This window comes from Somniosus microcephalus, chromosome 2 (genome assembly GCF_052327205.1).
Source record: "Somniosus microcephalus isolate GS21.2 chromosome 2, FLI_Smic_1.0, whole genome shotgun sequence".
NCBI lineage: Eukaryota > Metazoa > Chordata > Chondrichthyes > Squaliformes > Somniosidae > Somniosus > Somniosus microcephalus.
Genome location: NC_140988.1, coordinates 43,446,655 through 43,471,221, shown reverse-complemented (window position 1 = coordinate 43,471,221; position 24,567 = coordinate 43,446,655). Strand labels below are relative to the sequence as shown.

Below are 24,567 nucleotides of genomic sequence, written 5' to 3'. Positions count from 1 at the left end.
CTTGTCCAGGTCTATGTCCTTAGCTTCAAGCAGTCTTTGCCGTGTGTAGTCGGAACGTAGGCCTCTCACCAAGGCGTCGCGGACATTGTCTTCCATGTTCGCAGTAGCCGTCACCGCTTTAAAGTCACAGTTCCTGCCGAGTTGTCTCAGCGCTTGTGAAAATTCAGCTATCGATTCTCCTGGCTGTTGCTGGCGAGATCTTAAGAGATGCCTAGTGTACATGTAGTTTACCGGGCTCCGGTACTGCTGTTTCAGTAGGTTGATGGCGTCGTCGTACGTAGTCATGTCCTGGATGAGTGTATATACTCTCGGGCTCGCTTGGGCTTTCAGGACTCTTAGTTTGGATCTCTGAGGGACGACGGCTTCCTCCAGGTACGATTCGAAGCAGTCCAGCCAGTGTTTGAAGTCGTTGGCTGAGTTTGGTGCCTGTGGGTTTAGATCCAGGTATGGTGGTTTCAAGGCTTGCAGCCAAGCCGGCTGGTGTGGCCCGTTGTCTGGAGGCTGCTGTTGCTGTGCTGCTGGGTGAGCTCCTTGCTGTTGCTGTTCATTATCAGACATCTTTAAAATTTAGTCAATAAAATTGATATGCCTATCAATTAGTCCAATAAAAGGCGACGAGTTAAGAACGTAACTGAAGGTTTTTATTGGCTAAATAACAGAGCCCACCCTCGTGGGTGATCCGATCCAACAGGGAGGAATACTAGCCAGTCAGCTACCTTTATACCTGGGCAGGTAATGGGCGGAGTCGGAGGTGGTCAGCCCAGGTATAACAGTGCGACAAGAGGCGACCTCGTGTAGTGATGTGACAGTGAGAACAGTGAGAACAATATACAGTGATAACTATAACAGTGGTTTACCACACTAATAATCTATGTTTGAGGGTGTAGCAGGTGAAGAAGATCTGGCATTCTACAGCAATAGGAGTATCAGGTTATGTTTTCCTAGCAGAATACTAGAAGTGTATTTAAAATATATACTATAGATAGATTACATATCATTTCTTTCATCTATTACATAAACAACTGGTTTAATATTACTCTCTTATAGCTGTTTAACTTGCAATACATGTCAGGAGTTAGTGAATCAATTTGAGTAGGCACTGGACATCATGGCAAATACAGAGCTGCATTTTGCTGTGTATCAAAGCAAGTTAGATTACTGTTTAATGGTAAATGAAGTCCACCTATTTCAAGGAATGAGTGGTATAAATATTTAATATAAATGCTTCTGTGTAATCATGTTACTATTCACTTTCTCCCTCAATACTTCTTACTTGTGTTCACAGCAAAAAAGCAGTTTCCGCAAGCAGACAAGGAACTAAAACCTACATCCTTACATCTGCTGCAAATTGCTGCCTGTCCAACAATTGCGCTACTTTGGCAGAAGAGAGTCAGGTGGGGGAGGGGGGTTATTAAAATATCAGGATCGAGCAACTTAACCCCATTATCTTCCGTTTACATGTTTACAAACTCAAATCAGGCTATCGACGAGGCACCCGCAAAATGCAGGCGGGGGCCTAATTAACATTCAAAAGTCACGGCCCGATGACATAATCAGCACTGTGACTTAAACTTAACTGGTTTTCAGAGGGAGACCCACGTTGTCAGCTGCCCGGTAGCAGATCCGAGGCGGGAGGCGCCAACTGCCTAAGGTAAGTACTGAAGATCAGCACCTTTTAGCACTCCTTGTGGACCAGTAGGAGCAGGAGTGCTCCCCCCAGACCTCGCAAGGAAGCCTTCACCCCCACCATCTGCACCCCACCCCCCCAGACCTGAGCGTGGCCCGGAGCTACTGCCTCCCCCCAACAAAGCACAGATCACGGCCTAGAGCTTCTGCCTCCCTCTCCCCCCACCCCGATTGTGGCCCGGTGACCATCGTCACCATGGGTCCCTGGATGCAGCATCCTGTCGCTACTTACTGCTCCCCTTCACTGGCCAGGCAGTCAATCTGGCTGGCTGTCGGGCGGGAGTCTGCCCAAAATTAATCAAATGAGGCCTTGCCGTTAATATCGGGGCCCAAGTGTTCTTTCCAGAAATGGAACTGAACTCAAGATATAGAACATGAAACTAAAGACATTTAAAAAAGTTTCCAGTATCCCAGAGAAAACTTATCTGAACAGAGCGTCATCAATCAAATTCGAAAGGCACAATGATGCATCCTTTGCATGGAATCACTTGATGAAATGCAGTTCACATCTCTTCTAGGCCTCACTAACCTATTCATGCTACTGCATACAGATCAAAAAACTTTTTTTTAACCTTCTAAGCAGCTGGGATCCAGCCTTTATTTGGTACTTGAGTGAGGAAAGGCTGCTTCTAACTTAATCCTAATTACGTCTAAAACACTTACCATCTCCATCTAAATCAAATCAAATCAAATCAACTTTTATTGTCATTGTTAGTGCAGAAGTGCAGTACAACGAAATGTAGGCTTGCGGCTCCTGAGAGTGTACATTTGGATTAAGACATTTAAACATTCAACTAAAGCACCTCATCTTTCGATGAGGCACTTTACAGTCTTCTGGACTCAACATAGAGTTCAACAATGTCAGACCATAACTTCTGCCCGTATCATTTTTTTTCTCTCTCTCACATGGCAGCTGTCGATCATTCTGCCATTGCCATTTACACTTCATCTAGAGTCATCTTTTGTTTCTTAACTTGCCCCATTACCATCTCCTTTTGCCTTGCACGATCATCCCTTTTGTCTTTTAATCTCCTGCCTTCCATCCTACCACAGACCTTCTCTTTTGTTCTTTCCTCCCCTCTCCCTGCTCCTACACCTGCTTCAAAACCTGTTACATCTCCAACTTTTTCCAGTTCTGACGAAGGGTCATCGACCTGAAACGTTAACTCTGTTTCTCTCTCTCCAGATGCTGCCTGACCTGACGAGTATTTCCAGCATTTTCTGTTTTTATTGCAGATTTCCAGCATCCGCAGTATTTTGCTTTTGTATTCATATATCTAAAAAAAACAAGCTATTTTCTGCTTCACACAGAATGAAAGCTTTGCTTTTGCCACAACCACACAGGCACAAACATAAAGCTAATACTAATTGCCTAAACTACTCTAATATCTGATGAGTGCAATTATATGCAAAACTGGATTAACAATTAAATACTTCTTATTGAGGTCATACATCAGTATTGATAAAAAGAAAAACTGGAAATCAAATAAGAATACAAAATCCTGGAAATGCATAGCAGGCACATCAGCATCTGAAAAGAGTAAAGATAGGTCAATGTTTCAGGTCGAGATCTTTTGTGGGAACTGATGTAAAGTCTGCACTCGTAACATTATCTATCTTTTCTTTTTTTAAGTTGCTCCCGGAGTATATATGTCCATGTTTATGGGTGCTGGTATGACTTCCAGCTTACCTGGTATGATTTCCAGCTTACCTATGATAAAAAGGAATAGCAATGGTCAAATTTATTGTGAATCAAATATATCTCGTTATTGGAGTGACAAGTTAGTAGTTATTAACAGCATAAAGGTACGCTATCCAGTCAATTAAACTGAATTCTGTGCAGCCATATATTCCTGAAGGACCTTCATTAAAAAAACAAAAATAATGAGACGTTCATTATTCTCAAACAAGAGGGAAGGGGAAATTCAATAAAATGAATTAATGACTGACTTATTGCCTGATTACTCTCTCTTGTAGATTTTATGCTATTTGTAAGTGGATCTGAACATATGTAGAGAGTATAATATTGATTAATTTTGTAGTCATCAGAGCACTTCTTTGTCCTTCAGAGAAATTCATTGCTCTGACAATCAATGAAGAACCAAACACAGGTAACACAACCACTACAAAATAAAGTATAAGGTACATGGAAGATGCTGGATAAGATTCATGCCTTTCATTCAAAGAATACATTGTGATGGTAATTTGTAGTCCTTGCATTACACAGTAATCATTCATCAAGTCAAAAACTGTTTTTATTGTACTAGGGTATGGAAGAAACTTGGTTTATTTAACGGCCATTTTTCATAAAACCCAACCAAAACACGACCAAATATTAATGTATTTAAATATGGATTAAACAAAACTTACCCACGTAAGTAAAAATTTCCACCTTGAACAAAAATAATTGTAAGCCAAGCTTACAACATTAGTAGGATATATTTACCTCTATATTTACGACAGTAATTTCCTCGGGGATTCTCTTGATCAGTCATCATAACTACAGCAGAAACCCCATCTATTTGTTTACGCATCTACCCGGGGTTTCTACTGATATTGTGCCAAAGTTACGGCAGCCAATCGAGAGAAGCGGCAAGGAAATTCCTGGTGATAGTGCTTGAGGCTTTCATGCAATTGAGCTTAGATGTGAGCCAAGCAGTTTCACAACATGCAGGGGACATCATGAGGTTGCACTTGATATAGTATACTATGTTAGTTAGAGAAATAAAGTTATTATAAACCATTAACTCACTTGGGGAGGAATAGCCATCTATACATCTAAACAACAGTATTGCTAATCCACAGGTACAATCAAAATAGTTCAATATATTGAGGTTTTAAATCAACTAAGGTCCATAATGATTCTTCTGCAGGAGCAAGGCAAGAATTTGTTAGCGCAAAAGTATTAAATATTTATAAAGGCTCCAGGTGGTACTTGAAAATACCTTTCTTTCCCAAGTGGATTGTTTTTGACTGATGTGTGTTGCTAGGGTTACTGTGCAGATTTCACTACACATGGGAGATGCTGCACTACCTAATGTGTTGCTGTGTACTTAATCGTTTCTCCCAACTGGTTGAGAGTAACAACCGCTCCATTTCCCCCAAGGACCAGCCCTCCTCCTCCTGATCAGTCTCCCAACGGTGTGTGAGGGATGTAATTTGGAGAAGAAAGATTTTGTGGGGTCTCTTCCATTCTTCTGAGCACCCTCCACTCACAACGCTTATATCCATCCAATCCCTCCAACCCTGTGAAGACTACAAATAGGGAAATTCTTTTTACCACCACCCCCCCCAAGAGATAAACTTGAGAAAAACAACTGACTCTCTAGCATTGGCCATATCTTTTTATACTGTACAGGAACTGGGTTGGTGACACGGGCATGCATCTTGATCAATGTTCCCCCTAAATTTTTTTTGGATGCGTGGTCCCTTTAATGGACTGCACAGTCCATTCAAAGATTTGCGCATTTCGCGCATGCGGGAAATCTCCCATTGAAAAGCCGGTGACCAGCCTGCGCGGGACCTCCAGACAGCTGCATGGTCGAGTGGGAACATTGATCTTGATGTCTCAAAACAACTTAAAGGGTTATAGATACATTTCCTTCAGAAAATAACATTTTGGGATACAGTATGAGTAATTTGAGACATGGCATGTGGTAAGTGTACCATGCTTGGAGGAAAAAGGTGACTTTGGACCTATGGTTCCCAAAGCTCTACATCACTAAGGTTTTCCTCATGTCATTTCTGGGTTTGTTGTAGAATTTGTTGATGGCGATTGATTGCAATGATTAGTTAACAACTCCAATATCATTTTATCGTGAGACTACCAGGATGGTAGAAGGCGAACTAGATGGACCTTGGTCTTGTTCCATCTAGCAATTCCTATGTTATTCCTTGTGTGATTGCTTCCCAGGGAATGTGAATGAATGCTAGTCCATTGTAGTTGTGTATGGGGGAATTGAGATATGCAGAAGAATTGTGCTTTACAAAATCATTAGCTGATTCTAAATTGCGGAAACTGAAAATACATTAACATAGGCAAAAAAAATATAATACCAAATTATATTTATTCTTCTTAAATTCTGGAGGTAAGACCAACCCAGTAATGCAGATCATTTCTTCCCTATCTCTAACTATATTGCAGTATGGGACAAGAAAGGTAATATAATTCTAAGTCAAACTTACTGTTGCTAGTAGTAATATTAATCTCTTCAACTTGCTGAAGAGCTTCATTGTCCTGAATGATCTGTGAAAGGCCAACAGTTCGAACAGGAGGATCAAGGCCAACAGAACTCTCATTCACTGTCACATCACTAGCACCTGTAATCTGATTAGTTGGTGGCCCTCCTATGGGTCCGTCAAAATCAGTCGTTACATCGTCTGCACAATCTGCATTTGGCTATAAGAAAAAGGACAGAAGTTATAAGTTAAAAACAACTAGTTTTCGCATTTCCTGGTAAATAAAAAAACATACAGCTATAGATGTCTCTTATTGTGATTTCACCTAATAATTTTCACATTACATGGATAAACAATTGATTGAAGTGGGCAATCAGAAAGTTTGGATGGTTACTGTCAGAGGGCAAAAGATAAAAAAATGTTATGGGTGTGACAAATATAGGGCAAAGCATTCAACAAAATAAATGAAACAGATTTTACAGTATGTGGCTGCATTTTTCAGCCCAGAAGATAACATGAACAAGAAAGATTTTTATAAACATTTCCATTCCTTATATGGATGCAACCGACCAGACGGAGGGGGCGAAATTCACCTCGTTTGCGCCTCCAGTGGGCGCTAACGGGGCGCAAATGGCTTTTCGCCACCCACCCCCTCGCTCCCCCCCCGCCCCCGGGCGATAACCGCACCTCCCGCGAAATTGCGCGGGAGGTTAGCGACGCCGTTACCAGGTATTGCCCCGATCTTCTGCGCCCGGAGATCATGACGTCATCTCTGGGCGCAGCGCCCCAGGAGAAAAATTCCCCCTCGCGCCTCGCAGCAGCGCCAGGCGATGTTACCAACTGCTGCAGGGGTCACGAACAGTGAGGCCAGCCGCTCGCGGGGCGCCGTTTAAAGGTGGCCGGCCGACATGAAAAAAAAAAATTTCTGAGCACTGGACACGGGCTGAGTGCCACAATCAGTCAGTCCAGCACTCAGCTTGCCGGGCTGATCGTGCGGCACTCCCACACCCTGGCAGATGCCAAAAAAAAATGCAGAGCTCGCAGCGGGGAGCCCTTCCCTTGAATTGAGGGAAGAGCCCCAATAACACGGCAGTGCCACGTGTTGTCACACGTGGCGCTGCTGAGCACATCGCCCCGCTGAGCACATCGCCCCGGATTGGGACATTCCCCACCTCTTGCACTCCAAGAAGCAAGTGGAGCACTTGATTTAGCTCCACTTCCCTCTTGGAGTAAAAAAATCAGAATTTCTAAAATGTTTGAAAAGGTTAGCGCCTGGCGTTAACTTTTCAAACATTTTTGACTTAGCGCCCCAAATGGCCCTCTAGGGGAATTTCTCCTCCTGAATGTTTAAACTCAAACAGATGTTTCAACATTGCAGAAAAACCTGCCTCAAATTTTCCCTTAGCAACCACAATGCTACCAATCAACAGAAGTTACAAGCTAACCAATTAAAATGTACCATGCACTCACAGCTATGATAATTACACAACCAAATTACCACCGCCACCACCCCCCACCCCAGCTATTTGCAAAAGATGTCATTTATGTCACAACCTCATTATGTAAGCTGTGCTAAATGTATTTTACTTTTATTCACATTCTGACATGTTCTAAACTATGAAGTTTCTATTTGTTTCTATTTATAGCCAAGAGTTATGTCAAGAGTTCCACTGGAGATTAAATTAACCAGTGATTTGGCTCAACACTGTTACACATTACTGACTTTGTTGTTATTGTACACTGATCTTTTGTTTAAGAATGCACCATAAATTAATGCCTTTTTTATACATCTGCTGTGTTAGAAAACTGTAGTAGAGGTTGAGATAACATAATGACCATAAGAATAAGGATTTGAGCAGTTCATCAACATCCTCTGAACCATGTGATATGTTACTGTACTGGAACATATACTCCAGACTATATGATTCTGCACAATATACAGAGATACAGCAAATCGTTACCTTTTTCTGGGCTTGGTTATGATTTTCCACTTCTTTTGCTGGTTAACTGTGAGGGATGGTCAGCTCCATGCAATTAGGTCAGAAGTGGCATCAGTTGTCTGATAGTTCAGTGAGTAAACACAGCACCCGGTGTGTAGCTGAGCCATACAGACCAGAAGGTTAAAGGTTTCATCCTTAGTCTGAAGTGATTTAGCCGATTTCTGCCAGAGCAGCAGTATAAGTCAGGAGATGGATATTTCCAGCAACATTTAAAGGGATCCTCAGTTGCTCTCAGGTTAAGCTGTACAGAGTTTTATGAGACATTCTTCTTGCATTAGCTTATGGGTTTCTTCACCTTAAACAATTTGAATGTGCTTGTAGTAGGTTCTGAACTGTTAAGGGACTTCTTTCTGTCAGTGCATTTCTTTCTTCATGAAGGTCCTGCTAGGAATCCAACTCTTGGAAGAGGAAGAGCAGGAGCCAAAACAAGAGGAAGGAGCAAACAGCTGCAGCTGGAGGGATAGAAGGCGGTATGCTCGGAGGAATCCTGACCCTCCAAAGAGTTTACAGGCCCAGGACAACATACCTGACTTTATCCAAGGAGCAGTGCATAAGGAGGTTTCAATTCTCTAGGGAGGCTCTGACAGAGTAAAGTTGCATCCTGCGAGAAGACCTGCAACTGCCACCGCTAGCACGGCATAGTTTGTTGCAGTCAAGGTCACTGCAGCCCTCAACCTCTTTGCCTCTAGCTCCTTCCAGACTGTCACAGGAGATATCAGCAAATCAGTTAGTTTGCAGTTATTGCCTGCATTAAGCAGGTGGCTGATGCCCTGCTTGTTAGAGGAAACACATTCATAATTTTCCCCATGGATATCTGGAAGCAGCAGGACAAGGCTCTGGGGTTCACACAGATTACAGGCTACCCCCAAGTCCAGGGCATCGCTGACTGCACCCATGATACCCTGTGGGCTCCTTCACACAATCCCACTGTCTTTGCAAATCGCAAGGGCTTCAACTTTTTTAATGTGCAACTCGTGTGCCATCACCAGCAGTGCATCAGATCTGTGCCTGCTTTCTTAGCAGCTGCCATGCTGCTTTTATATTGAGTCAATCATCGATCCCCACTCTTTTCCCTGCACAACAAATGAGATATTGACTGCTTGGAGCCAAGGGAATACAGGATAGTGAAGAAGCGGGAAGGATACAACAGTTGCCAAAGCTTTTATGGCAGCAGCTCACTGAAAAACACAGCAGCTCAACAATCATTGCTCCCCTGTCTTAACAATCATGTCCAATATCTCTCAGCCCTTCCACCCTCAAATAAACAGCATAAATCCAAAGACCGACACAATGTCAAGTAACATTACTTACTCTAGTGCTTCTACAAGGTGCTCGCCTAGTAGCTGCAACATAGGAGTTTTCTGTGGCTCAGGCAGGGGGTCACGAGATTCTTATGGACAGCACCCTATCGGAGCTTGGACCTGAGACTGCAGCAACTTCACACCTATTGGGCAGCCTGATCCTGCTGGCTTTCTGGCACCAGGGCAGGAATTGGTTCAGGGGGTCACGAGGGTCCAGAGAAATAGCATTGTGCTCTATTCCCATTGCAGGACTGTCCCTGCAACCGAGCTGCGGCTCAGTATTCATACTGATCTGTGAGAGTTCGGGCTTCCCGATACACTATGGAGTTTTATCTGAACAGCATGCGTGTGACATAAAGGGCTGGTTTCCCACCTGGAAGTCAGCCTGATTGACAGGCTGGCTTCCAGTTGTGCGGGGAACGAGGACCAGGAGGCCACACGACCAGGTAGGTGCTGGGCCCCAGGATGGTTTGGGGGGGGGGGGGGGGGGGTGGAATTCCAAGCTGTGGAGGGGTCCGATCCCCGACCCCAGGGGGTGAGATTGATCCCGGGGGGGGGGGGGGGGGGGGGGGGGGGGGAGTCCAATCTCCAGGGAGGGTCTGATCCCTGACCCTGGGGTGTGGCAGGCTAATGGTGGGGGAGCTTGGGGGGGGGGGAGGAAGCACTCCTGCTCCACCCAGCCCACAAGGATAGCTCCCCGAGGCTGAGGCTGAGGCTGCCTCGTTGCAGCTATCAGGATTCCTGAGCCCTGGGAACCCTGGCCACCTGCAGTAAAACCTGCAAAACAGGTTAAAGTAGAGGCTTCAGGCCTTATTATAATATTAAATTGCCAACCCGCCCCCCCGGCAGCAGGCTGGCAGCCCACCCCCCATCCTGCCTGAATGAAAGGTAAATGTGGGCAGGTTGGAGTCGGGTTTTACATTTTTACAACTTTCACTTCCTCCCCATGCCTCCAGCCCACCCATTCTTTCCTGTGAAAATTCTGGCCTAGGACATTCATGATTCAATTGAAGTCCCTATCCATTCTGTCCAAAGCGGAAGAGATAGCTGAGCCTGGACCCTGCACCCTGCATGGCCCCAGTAAAAGCATCCCTGAGAGATGCTATTACCCTGTACTGGTTTCCCAGACTCCTGGGGGGTGGGGAGTGGGCTCAGATGCAGCACCCATCGAGATGATCACATGCTCCATGATTGACTACAAATTATCAGTGCCATGCACCATAACCTTACACAAGCGGTAATGGATGTCACCATACTAACCAACATATTCTGGAAGCTCCCTGGCAAGCAATCCAATGCATGCAGCAACTGATGCACAGAAATCATCTATCTTTTAAAATCTGGGCCCCTAAAGTATACATGTGCCATCTTCGGCACAGCTAGGACATGAGTTGGCCCTCCTTGGAGCTCTTTCCTGACCTGCCCTTGCCACCCGCATCGGCTCTTGCTCCCTTATTCGCAATGAATCCCCCAGTGCCGGCATCCTCTAACTCGCTAAGTTACGCGGGGTGCTAATTTCTGTACTGGTGCTTGGAAGGGTAACAGTGAGTGACGGTTCTTCTGAAGGGTTCTTCTCCTCAGTATGTTTGACTGGAGTGACCAAGTCATATGGTTGACCTAGAGAAAGGGAAGAGGGACAAGAGTCCACACATAATCGCAAAGGTATGCACCAGCAGATGAGTGGCAGCACAACGCACCACCAGCTTCTTATGCTGAGTGTGTGATTGTGCAAGTGTATATTAGAGACTTAAGCAGAAAGAGAAAAAGAAAGGAAGAGGCCCAAATACGCTGCTGTGCCTGGCCTCCAGCCTCACCATCTCGAATGCTGCGTGCCCTCTCTCTGCCAATGATGATGATGATGGTACCCTTTTCTATAAGGGTCAGCGTCTGTAAAGTGGCAGGATCTCTTCGTGCTTTGGATGTCTCCTTCCAGTTGTGTACCAGCTTCTCTTGCAAGAAGCATGGAAGTGACTTAATCTGTGCCCTAAACAAGAACGTTGAACATTGTTTGAGGCAGCTTACCATAGTGTGCATGATGACGGGAAGAACCAGCAAGTGAGGCCAAGATAGAGTAACGGATAAACAATGTGACTACAATTTCACAATTCCAATTAAACTGAGAAGAAACCTCAGGTTAAAAAGTCCAGGTGAGTATGAAGGACCACCCTGTCAGAAACTTGTATTTATATAGCACCTTTAACATAGTAAAACATCCCAAGGCGCTTCGCAGGAGTATTAAAAAACAAAATTTGACACCGAGCCACATAAGGAGAAATTAGGGCAGATAGCCAAAAGCTTGATCAAAGAGGTGGGTTTTAAGGAGTGTCTTAAAGGAGGAAAGACAGATAGAGAGGCAGAGGGGTTTAGGGAGGGAATTCCAGAGTTTAGGGCCTAGGCAGCTGAAGGCACAACCACCAATGGTTGAGTGATTAAAATCAGGGATGTTCAAGAGGCCAGAATTAGAGGAGAGCAGATATCTCGGGGGGGTTGTGGGACTGGAGGAGATTACAGAGATAGGGAAGGGCTAGGCCATGGAGGGATTTGAAAACAAGGATGAGAATGTCAAATCAAATACAGACAATTTACAATAAGTGTTTGCAGTTTAAGGGAATATTTGCACTTGGCTTATCATTATCCCAGTGGAATAGTCGAAAAGATGCCTGTCTGGTTTTGGGATTGGTTCAGCAGTATTATCCTGGATGATACAAAGGCCTAGAAATTCGGTGGGCTGCGCCACCAGTTAGCGCCCAAAGAGGGCACTTAGTGGTTTTAGCGCCACTGGCCACACCTCCCGTGAAATTTAGCGGGGTGCTAATGGCGGCGTTAGCCTGTAGCGCTGCGCCGCCACCGATGACGTCATCGGTGTGCGCAGCGCCCCGCTACCGCCCCGAATGCGATATTTGGTCGCGCCCCCCCCCCCCGCTGTAGCGCCGGTCGCAAATTGCGACCGGTTCAGGGGGGCCTACCTGCGGCGGTAGTGGCGCTAATTAAAGGGGAGGTGCGGGGCGGCTATTTTTTTTGCTGGCCGCCTGCCAGCACCTCCTCGTGCCGCCATCCCCGGCCTCCTGAGCCCCCCCCCACCCCAGGCAGTGCCGGCTGTGTCCCAAGAGCCTGGCACTTCTCCTCGGTGCCGGGCTCTTTTGCCGGCATTCGCGATCTCTGATCGCGCTGGTGCAGGTCCCTCCCCTTTAAGAAGGGGAGGAAGGCCTGCAGTACCGCAGCGCGCCGTGCTGCAGCGTGTGGCGCTGCGGCATGTTGCGTTGCGATATTCAGTTGCAGCGCCCCAAGAGGGATGCGGGGCGCCTTGAGCAGCGCCCCGCTTCCGTTTGGGGCGCTGAAACTGACTATCGGGCTGGCGCAAGCAGCTCCTTCCGGGGCGGGACTTCTGCCGCCCAGGCGAGACTGGCGCCCCAAACGGGGCGCCACCGAATTTTTAGCCCAAAGACTTCTAAATTCACAATTGCTGTCTGAGGGAACACACATGTTACTGACCAATAGTTGCATCCTCAGAAGGATCAGATGTCATTTACCTTTAATTTACTTAAAATCTGTGTCAATATTTTCTCGGTGGTCTTGTTTTAGTAACTAGTTGTTGGGGAGGGAGGGAGGAAGGAAGATAGGACTTGCATTTAAATAGCACCTTTCATGACCGCAGGACGTCCTAAAGCACTTTACTGCCAATTAAGAACTTTTAAAGTGTAGTCGCGATTATAATGTAGGGATATGCAGCAGCCAATTTGCGCACAGCAAGTCAAACAAAAACAGTAATGAAATAAATGACCAGATAATCTATTTTAGTGATGTTAATTGAGAGATAAATGTTGTCCAGGACATCAGGAGAACTCCCCTACTCTTCTTTGAATAGTGCCATGGGATTTTTTAATGTCCACCTGAGGAAGGCCTCTATTTAGTGTCTCATACAAAAGACAGGACCTCTGACAGTGCTGCACTCCTTGCACTGAAGAGTCAGCTTACATTACTGTGCTCAAACTGCTTGAGTGGAGTTTGAACCCACAACTTTAGGAGTCAGGGGTGCGAATGCTACCACTGAGTCAAGGCTGATATCTGAAGGGACAAAGGACTTCTTGGCAGTTAGAGCATGTCATTTATAGTGTGTGATGCTGGTTTTTGCTCAACACTCTGATCAATGCAGTTGCACAAATCCCAGGACATCATGTGACGTGGGAGTAGGAGACTACATATGGTACTTTCTATCTGCAATGTTAGACATTTTCACGTGCATACTATTTAAGCTGCCCCTATGGGTTTGCCTAGAACACATCAGGCTAGGCTACGTGTGGAAGATGCAGCGTGACGAATGAACACTTGAATAAGGTACTTGAATAAACACTTGAGCAGCATATACTACTAAAATAATACCAAATAATCCTAATCAATTTTACCAGAAATGTGACAACTATCCAAACATATGCTAAAATTCATCTACATATCACACAATTTGAAAGTCAATATTGCTCAGTTTAATGAAACTCTTTGACCCATTCTCACTTCCAGTGATCAAACCCCATGCTTCACAGTATTGAACGACAATAATCTTGTAGTTAAGGGATTATTATCAATATAAAAGGAGAAATTTATTTTGCTTTTTCTGATAATACACTTTCACAGGCAATAAGAAATCAAGAAGCAGCTGGAAATGTAATTCAAAGCTAATGAAATAGTTGAAATTATGCCATTTTTCTAGTAATTAATAAGCACAAATATGCATAGTATTACAAAAAGAAAATACTGCAGATGCTGGAAATCTGAAATAAAAAACAGAAAATGCTGGAGAAACTCAGCAGGTCAGGCAGCATCTGTGAAGAGAGAAACAGAGTTAACGTTTCAGGTCGATGTCCTTTCGTCAGAACTGGAAAAAAGCAGGAAATGGTACAGATTTATAGGCAAGTGAAGAGGCTGGGAAAAGGGGGACTGGATGAAAGTACAAAAGGGAAGGTCTGTGATAGGATGGAAGGCGGGAGAGATTAAGAGACATTAAGAGATATTCAAGGCAAAAGGAGATGGTAATGGAACAGGTTAAGAAACAAAGGATGGCACTAGATGAAGTGTAAATTGTGCTGGCAGAATGAAAGACAGCTGGTGTCGGGAGCAGTGAGACCGGAGACCCAGTGAGTATTTAAACTCACTTTCGCGGGCTTTCTTTGACAGGCTGGTGTCGGGAGCAGTGAGACCGGAGACCCAGTGAGTATTTAAACTCACTTTTGCGGGCTTTCTTTTACAGGCTGGTGTCGGGAGTGGTGACAGCGGAGACCCAGTGAGTATTTAAACTCACTTTTGCACGCTTTCTTTCACAGGCTGGTGTCGGGAGCAGTGAGACTGGAGACCCAGTGAGTATTTAAACTCACTTTTGCACGCTTTCTTTCACAGGCTGGTGTCGGGAGCAGTGAGACCGGAGACCCAGTGAGTATTTAAACTCACTTTCGTGGGCTTTCTTTCACAGGCTGGTGTCGGGAGCAGTGAGACCGGAGACCCAGTGAGTATTTAAACTCACTTTCGTGGGCTTTCTTTCACAGGCTTACCAATATCACAGACCGGCGGCGGCGTTCCAGAGCCACGTCATGATTCAAAACGTGACGCGGGCAGAAGGAAGCAGCTGATTGGGTGAGTACGGCCAGGGAGTATTTATACTACTCTATAGTTTGACAGTTAAGGTTCATAGTTTATAAAGTTTAGATGGTCTTAATTTTTTTGTGGTTATAGTTTCTAGTGTTAGTAACCAAGGGCCCTTGAGTATATCATTTAATTGTAGTGTAATTGGTGGTATTGATTTGATTTAAGTTAATTTAAATTAATTGATGAAGGGTAAGTCATGGCAGGACAGCTCGGTGCCATGGTATGCTCCTCCTGCACTATGTGGGAAATCAGGGACACTTCCTGTGTCTCTGACGACCATGTGTGCGGGAAGTGTATCCAGCTGCAGCTACTGGCAGACCGCATTGCGGCGCTGGAGCTGCGAATGGATACATACTGGAGCATTCGCGATGCTGAGGACGTCGTGGATAGCACGTTTAGGGAGTTGGTCACACCGCAGATAAAGGCTGCACAGGCAGGAAGGGAATGGGTGACCGCCAGGCAGAGTAGCAGGTGCAGGCAGGTAGTGCAGGGGTCCCCTGTGGCCATCCCCCTCTCAAACAGATATACCGCTTTGGATATTGTTGGGGGGGATGGCTTATCGGGGGAAGATAGCAGCAGCCAACTTCCTGGCACCGTGGGTGGTTCTGCTGCACAGGACAGGAGGAAAAAGAGTGGGAGAGCTACAGTAATGGGGGATTCTATTGTAAGGGGAATAGATAGGCGTTTCTGCGGCCGCAAACGAGACTCCAGGATGGTATGTTGCCTCCCTGGTGCAAGGGTCAAGGATGTCTCGGAGCGGCTGAAGAGCATTCTGGAGGGGGCGGGGTGAGCAGCCAGTTGTCGTGGTGCATATAGGTACCAACGATATAGGTAAAAACCGGGATGAGGTCCTAAAAGCTGAATATAGGGAGTTAGGAGGTAAATTAAAAAATAGGACCTCAAAGGTAGTCGTCTTCTTCTCTTCTTAGGCAGTCCCTCAGAACCGAGGATGACTTGCTTCCACATTAAAAAAAGGAGTTCGCAGGTGACTGATTAGTCCAATGCGGGACCTACAGTCTCTATCACAGGCGGGGCAGACGGTGGTTGAAGGGACGGGTGGGTGGGGTGCTTGGGTTGACGTGCGCTCCTTGCGCTACCTGCGCTTGGCTTCCGCTTGCTCCCGGCGAAGGGACTCGAGGTGTTTGGCGCCTTCCCGGATGCTTCTTCTCCACTTTGTGCGGTCTTGGGCCAGGGATTCCCAGATGTCGGTGGGGATGTTACACTTTTTCAAGGAGGCTTTGAGGGTGTCCTTGAAGCGTTTCCTCTGTCCACCTGGGGCTCTCTTGCCGTACCGGAGCTCCGAGTAGAACACTTGTTTTGGGAGTCTCGTATCGGGCATGCGGACAATGTGACCCATCCATCGGAGCTGATTGAGCGTGGTCAAAGCTTCGAAGCTGGGGATGTTGGCCTGAGCAAGAACACCGACGTTGGTGCGCCTATCCTGCCAATGGATTTGCAGGATCTTGCGAAGGCAGCGTTGGTGGTACCTCTCCAGTGCTTTGAGGTGCCTGCTGTACATGGTCCATGTCTCTGAGGCATACAGCAGGGCGCGGGTATCACTGCTGCCCTGTAGACCATGAGCTTAGTGCCAGGTTTGAGGTCCTGGTCTTCAAACACTCTCTTCCTCAGGTGACCGAAGACTGCACTGGCACACTGAAGGCGGTGTTGGACTTCGTCGTCGACGTCTGCCCTTGTTGACAGTAGGCTCCCGAGGTATGGAAAGTGGTCCACGTTGTCGAAGGCCTTGTCGTAGATTTTGATAATCGGGGGGCAGCACTGTGGTGGGGGCAGGTTGGTAGAGGACCTTTGTCTTACGGATGTTTAGTGTAAGGCCCATGCTGTCACACGCTTCGGTGAAGGTGTTGACGATGGTTTGGAGTTCGACGTCTGAGTGAGCGCAGACGCAAGCATCGTCTGCATACTGTAATTCGACGACAGAGGATGGGACGAATTTGGATCTGGACTGGAGGCAACGGAGGTTGAACAGTTTCCCGTTTGTTCTGTAAATTAGCTCCACTTCAGTGGGAAGCTTACCGAGGGTGAGATGGAGCATTGCAGCAAGGAAGATCGAGAAGAGCGTTGGTGCAATGACACAGCCTTGCTTGACCCCGGTTCGTACGTGAATTGGGTCTGTGGTGGAACCATTGGTCAGGATCATGGCTTGCATGTCGTCGTGAAGCAGGCGGAGGATAGTGACAAAATTTTGAGGGCAGCCGAATTTGAGGAGGACACTCCATAATCCCTCACAGTTGACAGTGTCGAAGGCCTTTGTGACATCAAAGAAAGCCATGTACAGTGGTTGGTGCTGTTCCCTGCATTTCTCTTGTAATTGATGTGCGGTGAAGATCATGCCCATTGTGCCCCTCAGTGGGCGGAATCCGCATTGCGACTCTGGGAGGAGCTCTTCGGCCACTGGGAGAAGGCGATTGAGGAGGATTCTTGGTATGACTTTCCCTGTGGCAGATAGCAGGGAAACGCCTCTGTAATTACTGCAATCGGACTTGTCACCTTTCTTGAAGAAGGTCACAATTACAGCGTCTCTGAGATCCCCTGGCATGCTCTCCTCCTTCCAGATAAGAGAAATGAGTTCATGAATTCGCGCCAGTAGTGCTTCTCCGCCATGCTTTAGTGCCTTGGCGGGGATTCCATCTGCTCTTGAAGCCTTGTTGTTCTTCAGTTGTCGGGTGGCCTTTTCAACCTCATGCCGGGCTGGGGTTGTACTGAGATGGCGGCGGGTAGCATGCTGTGGGATGGAGTTGAGGACACTACCAACGATATAAAGCTGAATGTAGGGAGTTAGGAGGTAAATTAAAAAATAGGACCTCAAAGGTAGTAATCTCAGGATTGCTACCAGTACCACGTGCTAGTCAGAGTAGAAATAGAAGGATATTTCAGATGAATACGTGGCTAGAGGAATGGTGCAAGGGGGAGGGATTCAAATTCCTGGGACATTGGAACCGGTTCTGGGGGAGGTGGGACCAGTACAAACTGGACGGTTTGCACCTGGGCAAGACCGGGACTGATGTCCTAGGGGGAGTGTTTGCTAGTGCTGTTGGGGAGGGTTTAAGCTAAAATGGCAGGGGGTTGGGAACCTGTGCAGGGAGACAGAGGAATGGGAAACAAGGATAGAAGCAAAAGACAGGAAGGAGAAAAGCAAAAGTGGCAGGCAGAGAAGTCAAGGGTTTAAATCAAACATAGCCACAGTAAATAATAGTTCTAACAGGTCTAAGAGTGTTAAAAAAACAAGCCTGAAGGCTTTGTGTCTTAATGCGAGGAGCATTCATAATAAGGTGGATGAATTAGTGGCGCAAATAGAAGTAAATGGATATGATATGATTGGGATTACGGAAACATGGCTCCAGGGTGACCAAGGCTGGGAACTCAACATCCAGGGGTATTCAATATTCAGGAAAGATGGGCAAAAAGGAAAAGGAGGTGGGGTAGCATTGCTGGTTAAAGAGATTAACATAATAGTAAGGAAGGATATTAGCTCTGATGATGTGGAATCTCTATGGGTAGAGCTGAGAAATACCAAGGGGCAGAAAACGTTAGTGGGAGTTGTATACAGACCCCCAAACAGTAATGCAGAGGTTGGGGATGGCATTAAATGGGAAATTAGAGACGCGTGCAATAAGGGCACAGCAGTTATCATGGGTGACTTTAACCTACATATAGGTTGGGCTAACCAAATTAGTAACAATACTGTGGAGGAGGAATTCCTGGAGTGTATACGGGATGGTTTCCTGGACCAACAATATGTCGAGGAACCAACTAGAGATCAGGCCATCTTAGACTGGGTATTATGTAATGAGAAAGGATTAATTAGCAATCTTGTTGTGCGAGTCCCCTTGAGGCGGAGCGATCATAATATGATAGAATTCTTCATTAAGATGGAGAGTGAAGTACTTGACTCAGAGACTAGGGTTCTGAATTTAAATAAAGGAAACTACAATGGTATGAGGCGCGAGTTGGGTAGGATGGATTGGGGAATGTTACTTAAAGGGCTGACGGTGGATAGGCAATGGCAAACATTTAAAGATCGCATGGATGAACTACAGAATTTGTTCATCCCTGTTTGGCATAAAAATAAAACAAAAAAGGTGACTCAACCGTGGCTAACAAGGGAAATTAGGGATAGCATAAGATCCAAGGAGAAGACATATAAATTGGCCAGAAAAAGGAGCAAACCTGAGGATTGGGAGCAGTTTAGGATGCAGCAAAGGAGGACAAAGGGATTAATTAAGAGGGGGAAAATAGAGTATGAGAGTAAGCTTTCAGGGAACATAAAAACTGACTGTAAAAGCTTCTATAGATATGTGAAGAGAAAAAGATTGGTGAAGTCAAGCGTAGGTCCCTTGCAGTCAGAATCAGGGGAATTTATAATGGGGAACAAAGAAATGGCAGACCAATTAAATACATACTTTGGTTCTGTCTTCACAAAGGAGGACACAAATAACCTCCCAGAGATGTCGGGGAACATAGGGTCTAATGAGAGGGAGGAACTGAATGAAATCAGTATTTGTAGGGAAATGGTGTTAAGGAAATTGACGGGATTGAAAGCTGATAAATCCCCAGGGCCTGATAATCTACATCCTAGGGTACTTAAGGAAGTGGTCCTAGAAATAGTAGATGCATTGCTGGTCATCTTCCAAAATTCTATAGATTCTGGATTCTATGGATTGGAGGGTAGCTAATGTTACCCTATTCAAAAAAGGTGGTACAGGTAGACTACCCTTTATCCGGACTTCCGAAAACCGAAACCATCTAAAAACCGAAGGTTTTTTCGTTCAGCGTAAGTCGTGCGTACGAACGAAAAAACCTTCGGTTTTTAGAGGGTTCCGGTTTCGGAAGTTCGGATAAAGGGTAAGTCGTGCGCACGACCCCCCGCGGACCCCGCCGGCCCCGACAACCGCCGATCCCCCCCCGCGGACCCCGCCGGCCCCGACAACCGCCGACCCCCCCCGCGGACCCCGACAACCGCCGACCCCGCCAGCCCCGACAACCACCGACCCCCCCCCCGCGGACCCCGCCGGCCCCAACAACCGCCGACCCCGCCAGCCCCGACAACCGCCGACCCCCCCCGTGGACCCCGCCGACCCCGCCAGCCCCGACAACCGCCGACCCCCCCCCGCGGATCCCGCCGGCCCCGACAACCGCCGATCCCCCCCGCGGACCCCGCCGGCCCCGACAACCGCCGACCCCGCCAGCCCCGACAACCGCCGACCCCCCCGCGGACCCCGCCGGCCCCGACAACCGCCGATCCCCCCCGCGTACCCCGCCGGCCCCGACCCCCGCCGACTTACGCTGAGCGTCAGCGTAAGTCGTGCGCACGACCCCCCCGCGGACCCCCGCCGACCCACCTTCCGAAATCCGAAATTCTCCTTTATCCGAAACTCGGCTGGTCCCGAGGTTTTCGGATAAAGGATAGTCTACCTGTAGAGAGAAAACAGGGAATTATAGACCGGTAAGCCTGACATCGGTAGTGGGGAAAATGCTAGAGTCCATTATAAAAGAGCGCTTGGAAAACAGTGACAGGATCGGACAAAGTCAACATGGATTTACAAAAGGTAAATCGTGCTTGACAAAAGGTAAATCGTGCTTGACTAATCTACTGGAATTTTTTGAGGATGTAACTAGTAGAATAGATAAAGGAGAACCAGTGGATGTGGTGTTTTTGGACTTTCAGAAGGCTTTCGATAAGGTCCCGCATAAAAGAGATTAGCGTGTAAAGTTAAAGCACATGGGATTGGGGGCAAGGTATTGACTTGGATAGAGAACTGGCTGGTAGACAGGAAGCAAAGAGTTGGAATAAACGGCTCTTTTTCCAAGTGGCAGGCAGTGACTAGTGGGGTACCGCAGGGATCGGTGCTAGGACCCCAGCTATTCAGAATATATATTAATGATCTAGACGAGGGAACTAGATGTAATATCTCCAAGTTTGCAGACGACACAAAGCTGGGTGGGCGTGTGTGCTTTGAGTAGGATGCCGAGAAACTCCAGTATGATTTGGATAGGTTGGGTGATTGGGCAGATGTATGGCAGATGCAGTATAATGTGGATAAATGCGAGGTTATCCACTTTGGTAGCAAAAACAGGAAGGCAGATTATTATTTGAATGGTAATAGATTGGGAGAAGGGGAAGTGCAAAGAGACCTGGGTGTTCTTGTACACCAGTCGCTGAAGGTAAGCATGCAGGTGCAGCAGGCGGTTAAGAAGGCAAATGGTATGTTGGCCTTCGTAGCGAGAGGATTCGAGTACAGGAACAAGGATGTCTTGCTGCAGTTATACAGGGCCTTGGTGAGACCACACCTTGAGTATTGTGTGCAGTTTTGGTCGCCTTATCTGAGGAAGGATGTTCTTGCCATGGAGGGAGTGCAGCGAAGATTCACCAGACTGATACCTGGGATGGCAGGAATGACGTATGAGGGGAGATTGGGTCGATTGGGCCTATACTCGCTGGAGTTTAGAAGAATGAGAGGGGATCTCATTGAAACTTACAAAATTCTAACAGGACTAGACAGGCTAGATGCAGGAAGGATGTTCCCGATGGCGGGGGAGTCCAGAACCAGGGGTCACAGTCTAAAGATAAGGGGTAAGCCATTTAGGACAGAGATGAGGAGGAATTTCTTCACCCAGAGAGTGGTGAACCTGTGGAATTCTCTACCACAGAAGGCAGTTGAGGTCAATTCATTAAATCTATTCAAGAAGGAGTTAGATATATTTCTTAAGGCTAAAGGGATCAAGGGATATGGGGAGAAGGCAGGGACAGGGTACTGAGTTTGGATGATCAGCCATGATCTCACTGAATGGCGGAGCAGGCTCAAGGGGCCAAATGGCCTACTCCTACTCCTATCTTCTATGTTTCTATGCCATGTGGGGGAGAAGGAAAAAAGATACAGACAAAAAGTGTGGATAAAATATATATATATATATATAGATATATAAAAGAGCTCTTCTGTCTGTCCCGATGTCTGTCTGTCCCGATGTCTGTCCGTTCTCTATACGTTTGAAAGTTATAGAGCGTACCGACGCGCGTGTCGCCTCAAAAGAAAGCTTGCAATTCTGGACCGGTCATAGGCATATTTACGTTTCGGCCGGACAAAAATCCCGCCCGCGGTATCCGAAAAACGTTCAGCATTCCGCTCATTAGCATCTCATTAGCGACCGTGTGACGTCGAGGTCGACCAATCGGACGGGCGCGTGCCATCCTACAGTTGAGTGTCGAGTGACTCGACGATTGACCAATCCTACGCTTCGGTGACCTGACCGGGTCGACCAATCGGTGCGTGTGTGGGCAGGCCTTATCCTTCTGAAACCGAGGTGAGTGGCCGCCATCTTGATTTTTCACAATTTTCCCCCCCACACTTTCTGTGTGTTAGGGAACTAAGGTAAATATTTTAATGATGTGTCAGGGAATTAAATGAACAATTTAATAGGGGGGGGGGGGGGAGAGCCTCGGGAAATCGCCGGGGGGGGGGGGGCGGGGGGAGAGCCTCGGGAAATCGCAGGGGGGGCGGGGGGAGAGCTGATGAGTTAAAAAAAAAGAGGCCGCCAGTTGCGCGGCCGCCTTGACGACGGCACGCATTCGCACGGCCCCCGGCAACGGGGCACGCCGGCGGTCTTGAAACCACGCATGCGCACGGCCCGCCACCCCGTCACGACAGTTGCGCAGCCGCCTTGACGCCGGCACGCATGCGCACGGCCCCCGTGACGCCAGCACAGCCTCGGGAGATCGCGGGGGGGGGGTGAGCCTCGGGAAATCGCGGGGGGGACGCAACCGCACCGGACCTCAGGCGCTAGGCAGGGGGAGGGGCCGGAGAGAGGGACAGAGGGGAGTGGGGGAGCGGGTGGGCGAGGGAGGGTAGGTGTGGGGGAGGGGAGGGAGGGAGGGAGACAGGGGAGGGGAGGAAAGGAGAGGAGGGGAGGGGAGGGAGAGGAGGGGAGGGAGAGAGGGGAGGGGAGGGGAGGGAGGGATAGGACAGGGAGAGGACATGACAGGGAGAGGGGGGACACACAGGGGCAGGGAGACCAAGCGCCCCAAAATTGCCCTCGCAATGCGGGGCTCCCCAGCTAGTATATATATATATGATAGGGGCTGAGGTTATGATCTGAAATTGTTGAACTCCATGTTGAGTCCGGAAGGCTGTAAAGTGCCTAATCGAAAGATGAGGTGCTGTTCCTCGAGCTTATGCTGAGCTTCCGTGGAACAATGCAAGAGGCCGAGGACGGTGAGGTCTGAGTGGGAGTGAAGTGGTGAATTAAATTGACAGGCGACCGGAAGCTCGGGGTCCCCTTTACGGACTGAACGGAGGTGTTCCGCAAAGCAGTCAACCAATCTGTGTTTGGTCTCCCCAATGTAGAGGAGACCACATCGTGAGCAGCGAATACAGTATACTAAATTGCGAGAAGTACAAGTAAATCGCTGTTTCACCCGGAAGGGGTGTTTGGGGCCCTGGACAGTGGGAAGCGGGGAGGTATAAGGGCATGTGTTGCATCTCCTGCGCTTGCATAGGAAGGTGCCGGGCGAAGGGGAAGGGGTGTTGGGGTGATCGCGGAGTGGACAAGGGTGTCGCGGAGGGAGCGGTCCCTACGGAATGCTGAAAGGGGAGGTGAGGGGAAGATGCGTTTGGTGGTGGGATCACGCTGGAGATGGCGGAGGATGATCCGTTGAATGTGGAGGCTGGTGGGGTGAAAGGTGAGGACAAGGGGAACTCTGTCGTGGTTCCAAGAGGGAGGGGCAGGGGTGAGGGCAGAAGTGCAGGAGATAGAACGGACATGGTCAAGGGCCATGTCAACCACTGTAGAGGGGAATCCTCGGTTGAGGGAAAAGGAAGACAAGTCAGAAGCACTGGTATGGAAGGTGGCATCGTCAGAGCGGATGTGGCGGAGACGGGGAAACTGGGAGAATGGAATAGAGTCCTTACAGGAGGCGGGGTGGGAGGAAGTGTAGTCCAAGTAGCTGTGGGAGTCAGTGGGCTTGTCGTGAATGTTTGTCAATAACCTATCCCCAGAGATGGAGACGGAGAAGTCGAGGAAGGGCAGGGAAGAGTCGGAGATGGACCATGTGAAGGTGAGTGAAGGGTGGAAATTGGAAGCAAAGTGAATGAAATTATCTAGTTCAGGGCGAGAGCTGGAAACGTCATCAATGTACTGGAAAAAGAGATGAGGGAGGGGACTTGAGTAGGACTGGAACAAAGAGTGTTCCACATATCCCACGAAAAGGCAGGCATAGCTAGGACTCATGCAGGTTCCCATAGCAACACCTTTGATTTGGAGGAAGTGAGTGGAGTCAAAGGAAAAGTTGTTCAATGTGGAACAAGTTCAGCCAGGCGGAGGAGGGTGGTGGTGGATGGGGACTGGTTGGGCCTCTATGCAAGGAAGAAGCGGAGTGCCCTCAGGCCATCCTGGTGGGGGATGGAGGTGTAGAGGGATTATACGTCCATAGTGAAAAGGAGGCGGTTGGGGCCAGGAAACTGTTAAAATGGCGGAGGGCGTCGGAAGAGTGTCGGATGTAGGTGGGAAGAGACTGGACCAGGGGAGAAAAAATAGAGTCGAGATAGGAAAAGATAAGTTCCGTGGGGCAAGAACAGGCTGAAACGATGGGTCTACTAGAGCAATCCTGTTTGTGGATCTTGGGAAGGAGGTAGAAGCGGGCTGTGCGGGGCTGGGGAACTATGAGGTTGGCGGCTGTGGGGGGAAGATCTCCAGGGGAGATGAGGTCAGTGACAGTCTTGGAAACGGTGGCTTGATGTTCGGTGGTGGGGTCA

At 47.8% G+C, this 24,567-nt stretch overlaps 1 protein-coding gene across 1 annotated transcript in view; it reads right to left on the bottom strand.

Moving 5' to 3' along the window:
• Positions 1–24,567, bottom strand: part of rnf150a (ring finger protein 150a) — a 238,474-nt gene that overhangs the window by 27,708 nt on the left and 186,199 nt on the right. The window contains exon 6 of the mRNA XM_086008987.1: positions 5,872–6,085. Coding sequence (XP_085865113.1) covers positions 5,872–6,085 — 214 coding nt within the window. The remainder of the gene's footprint in view (positions 1–5,871; positions 6,086–24,567) is intronic.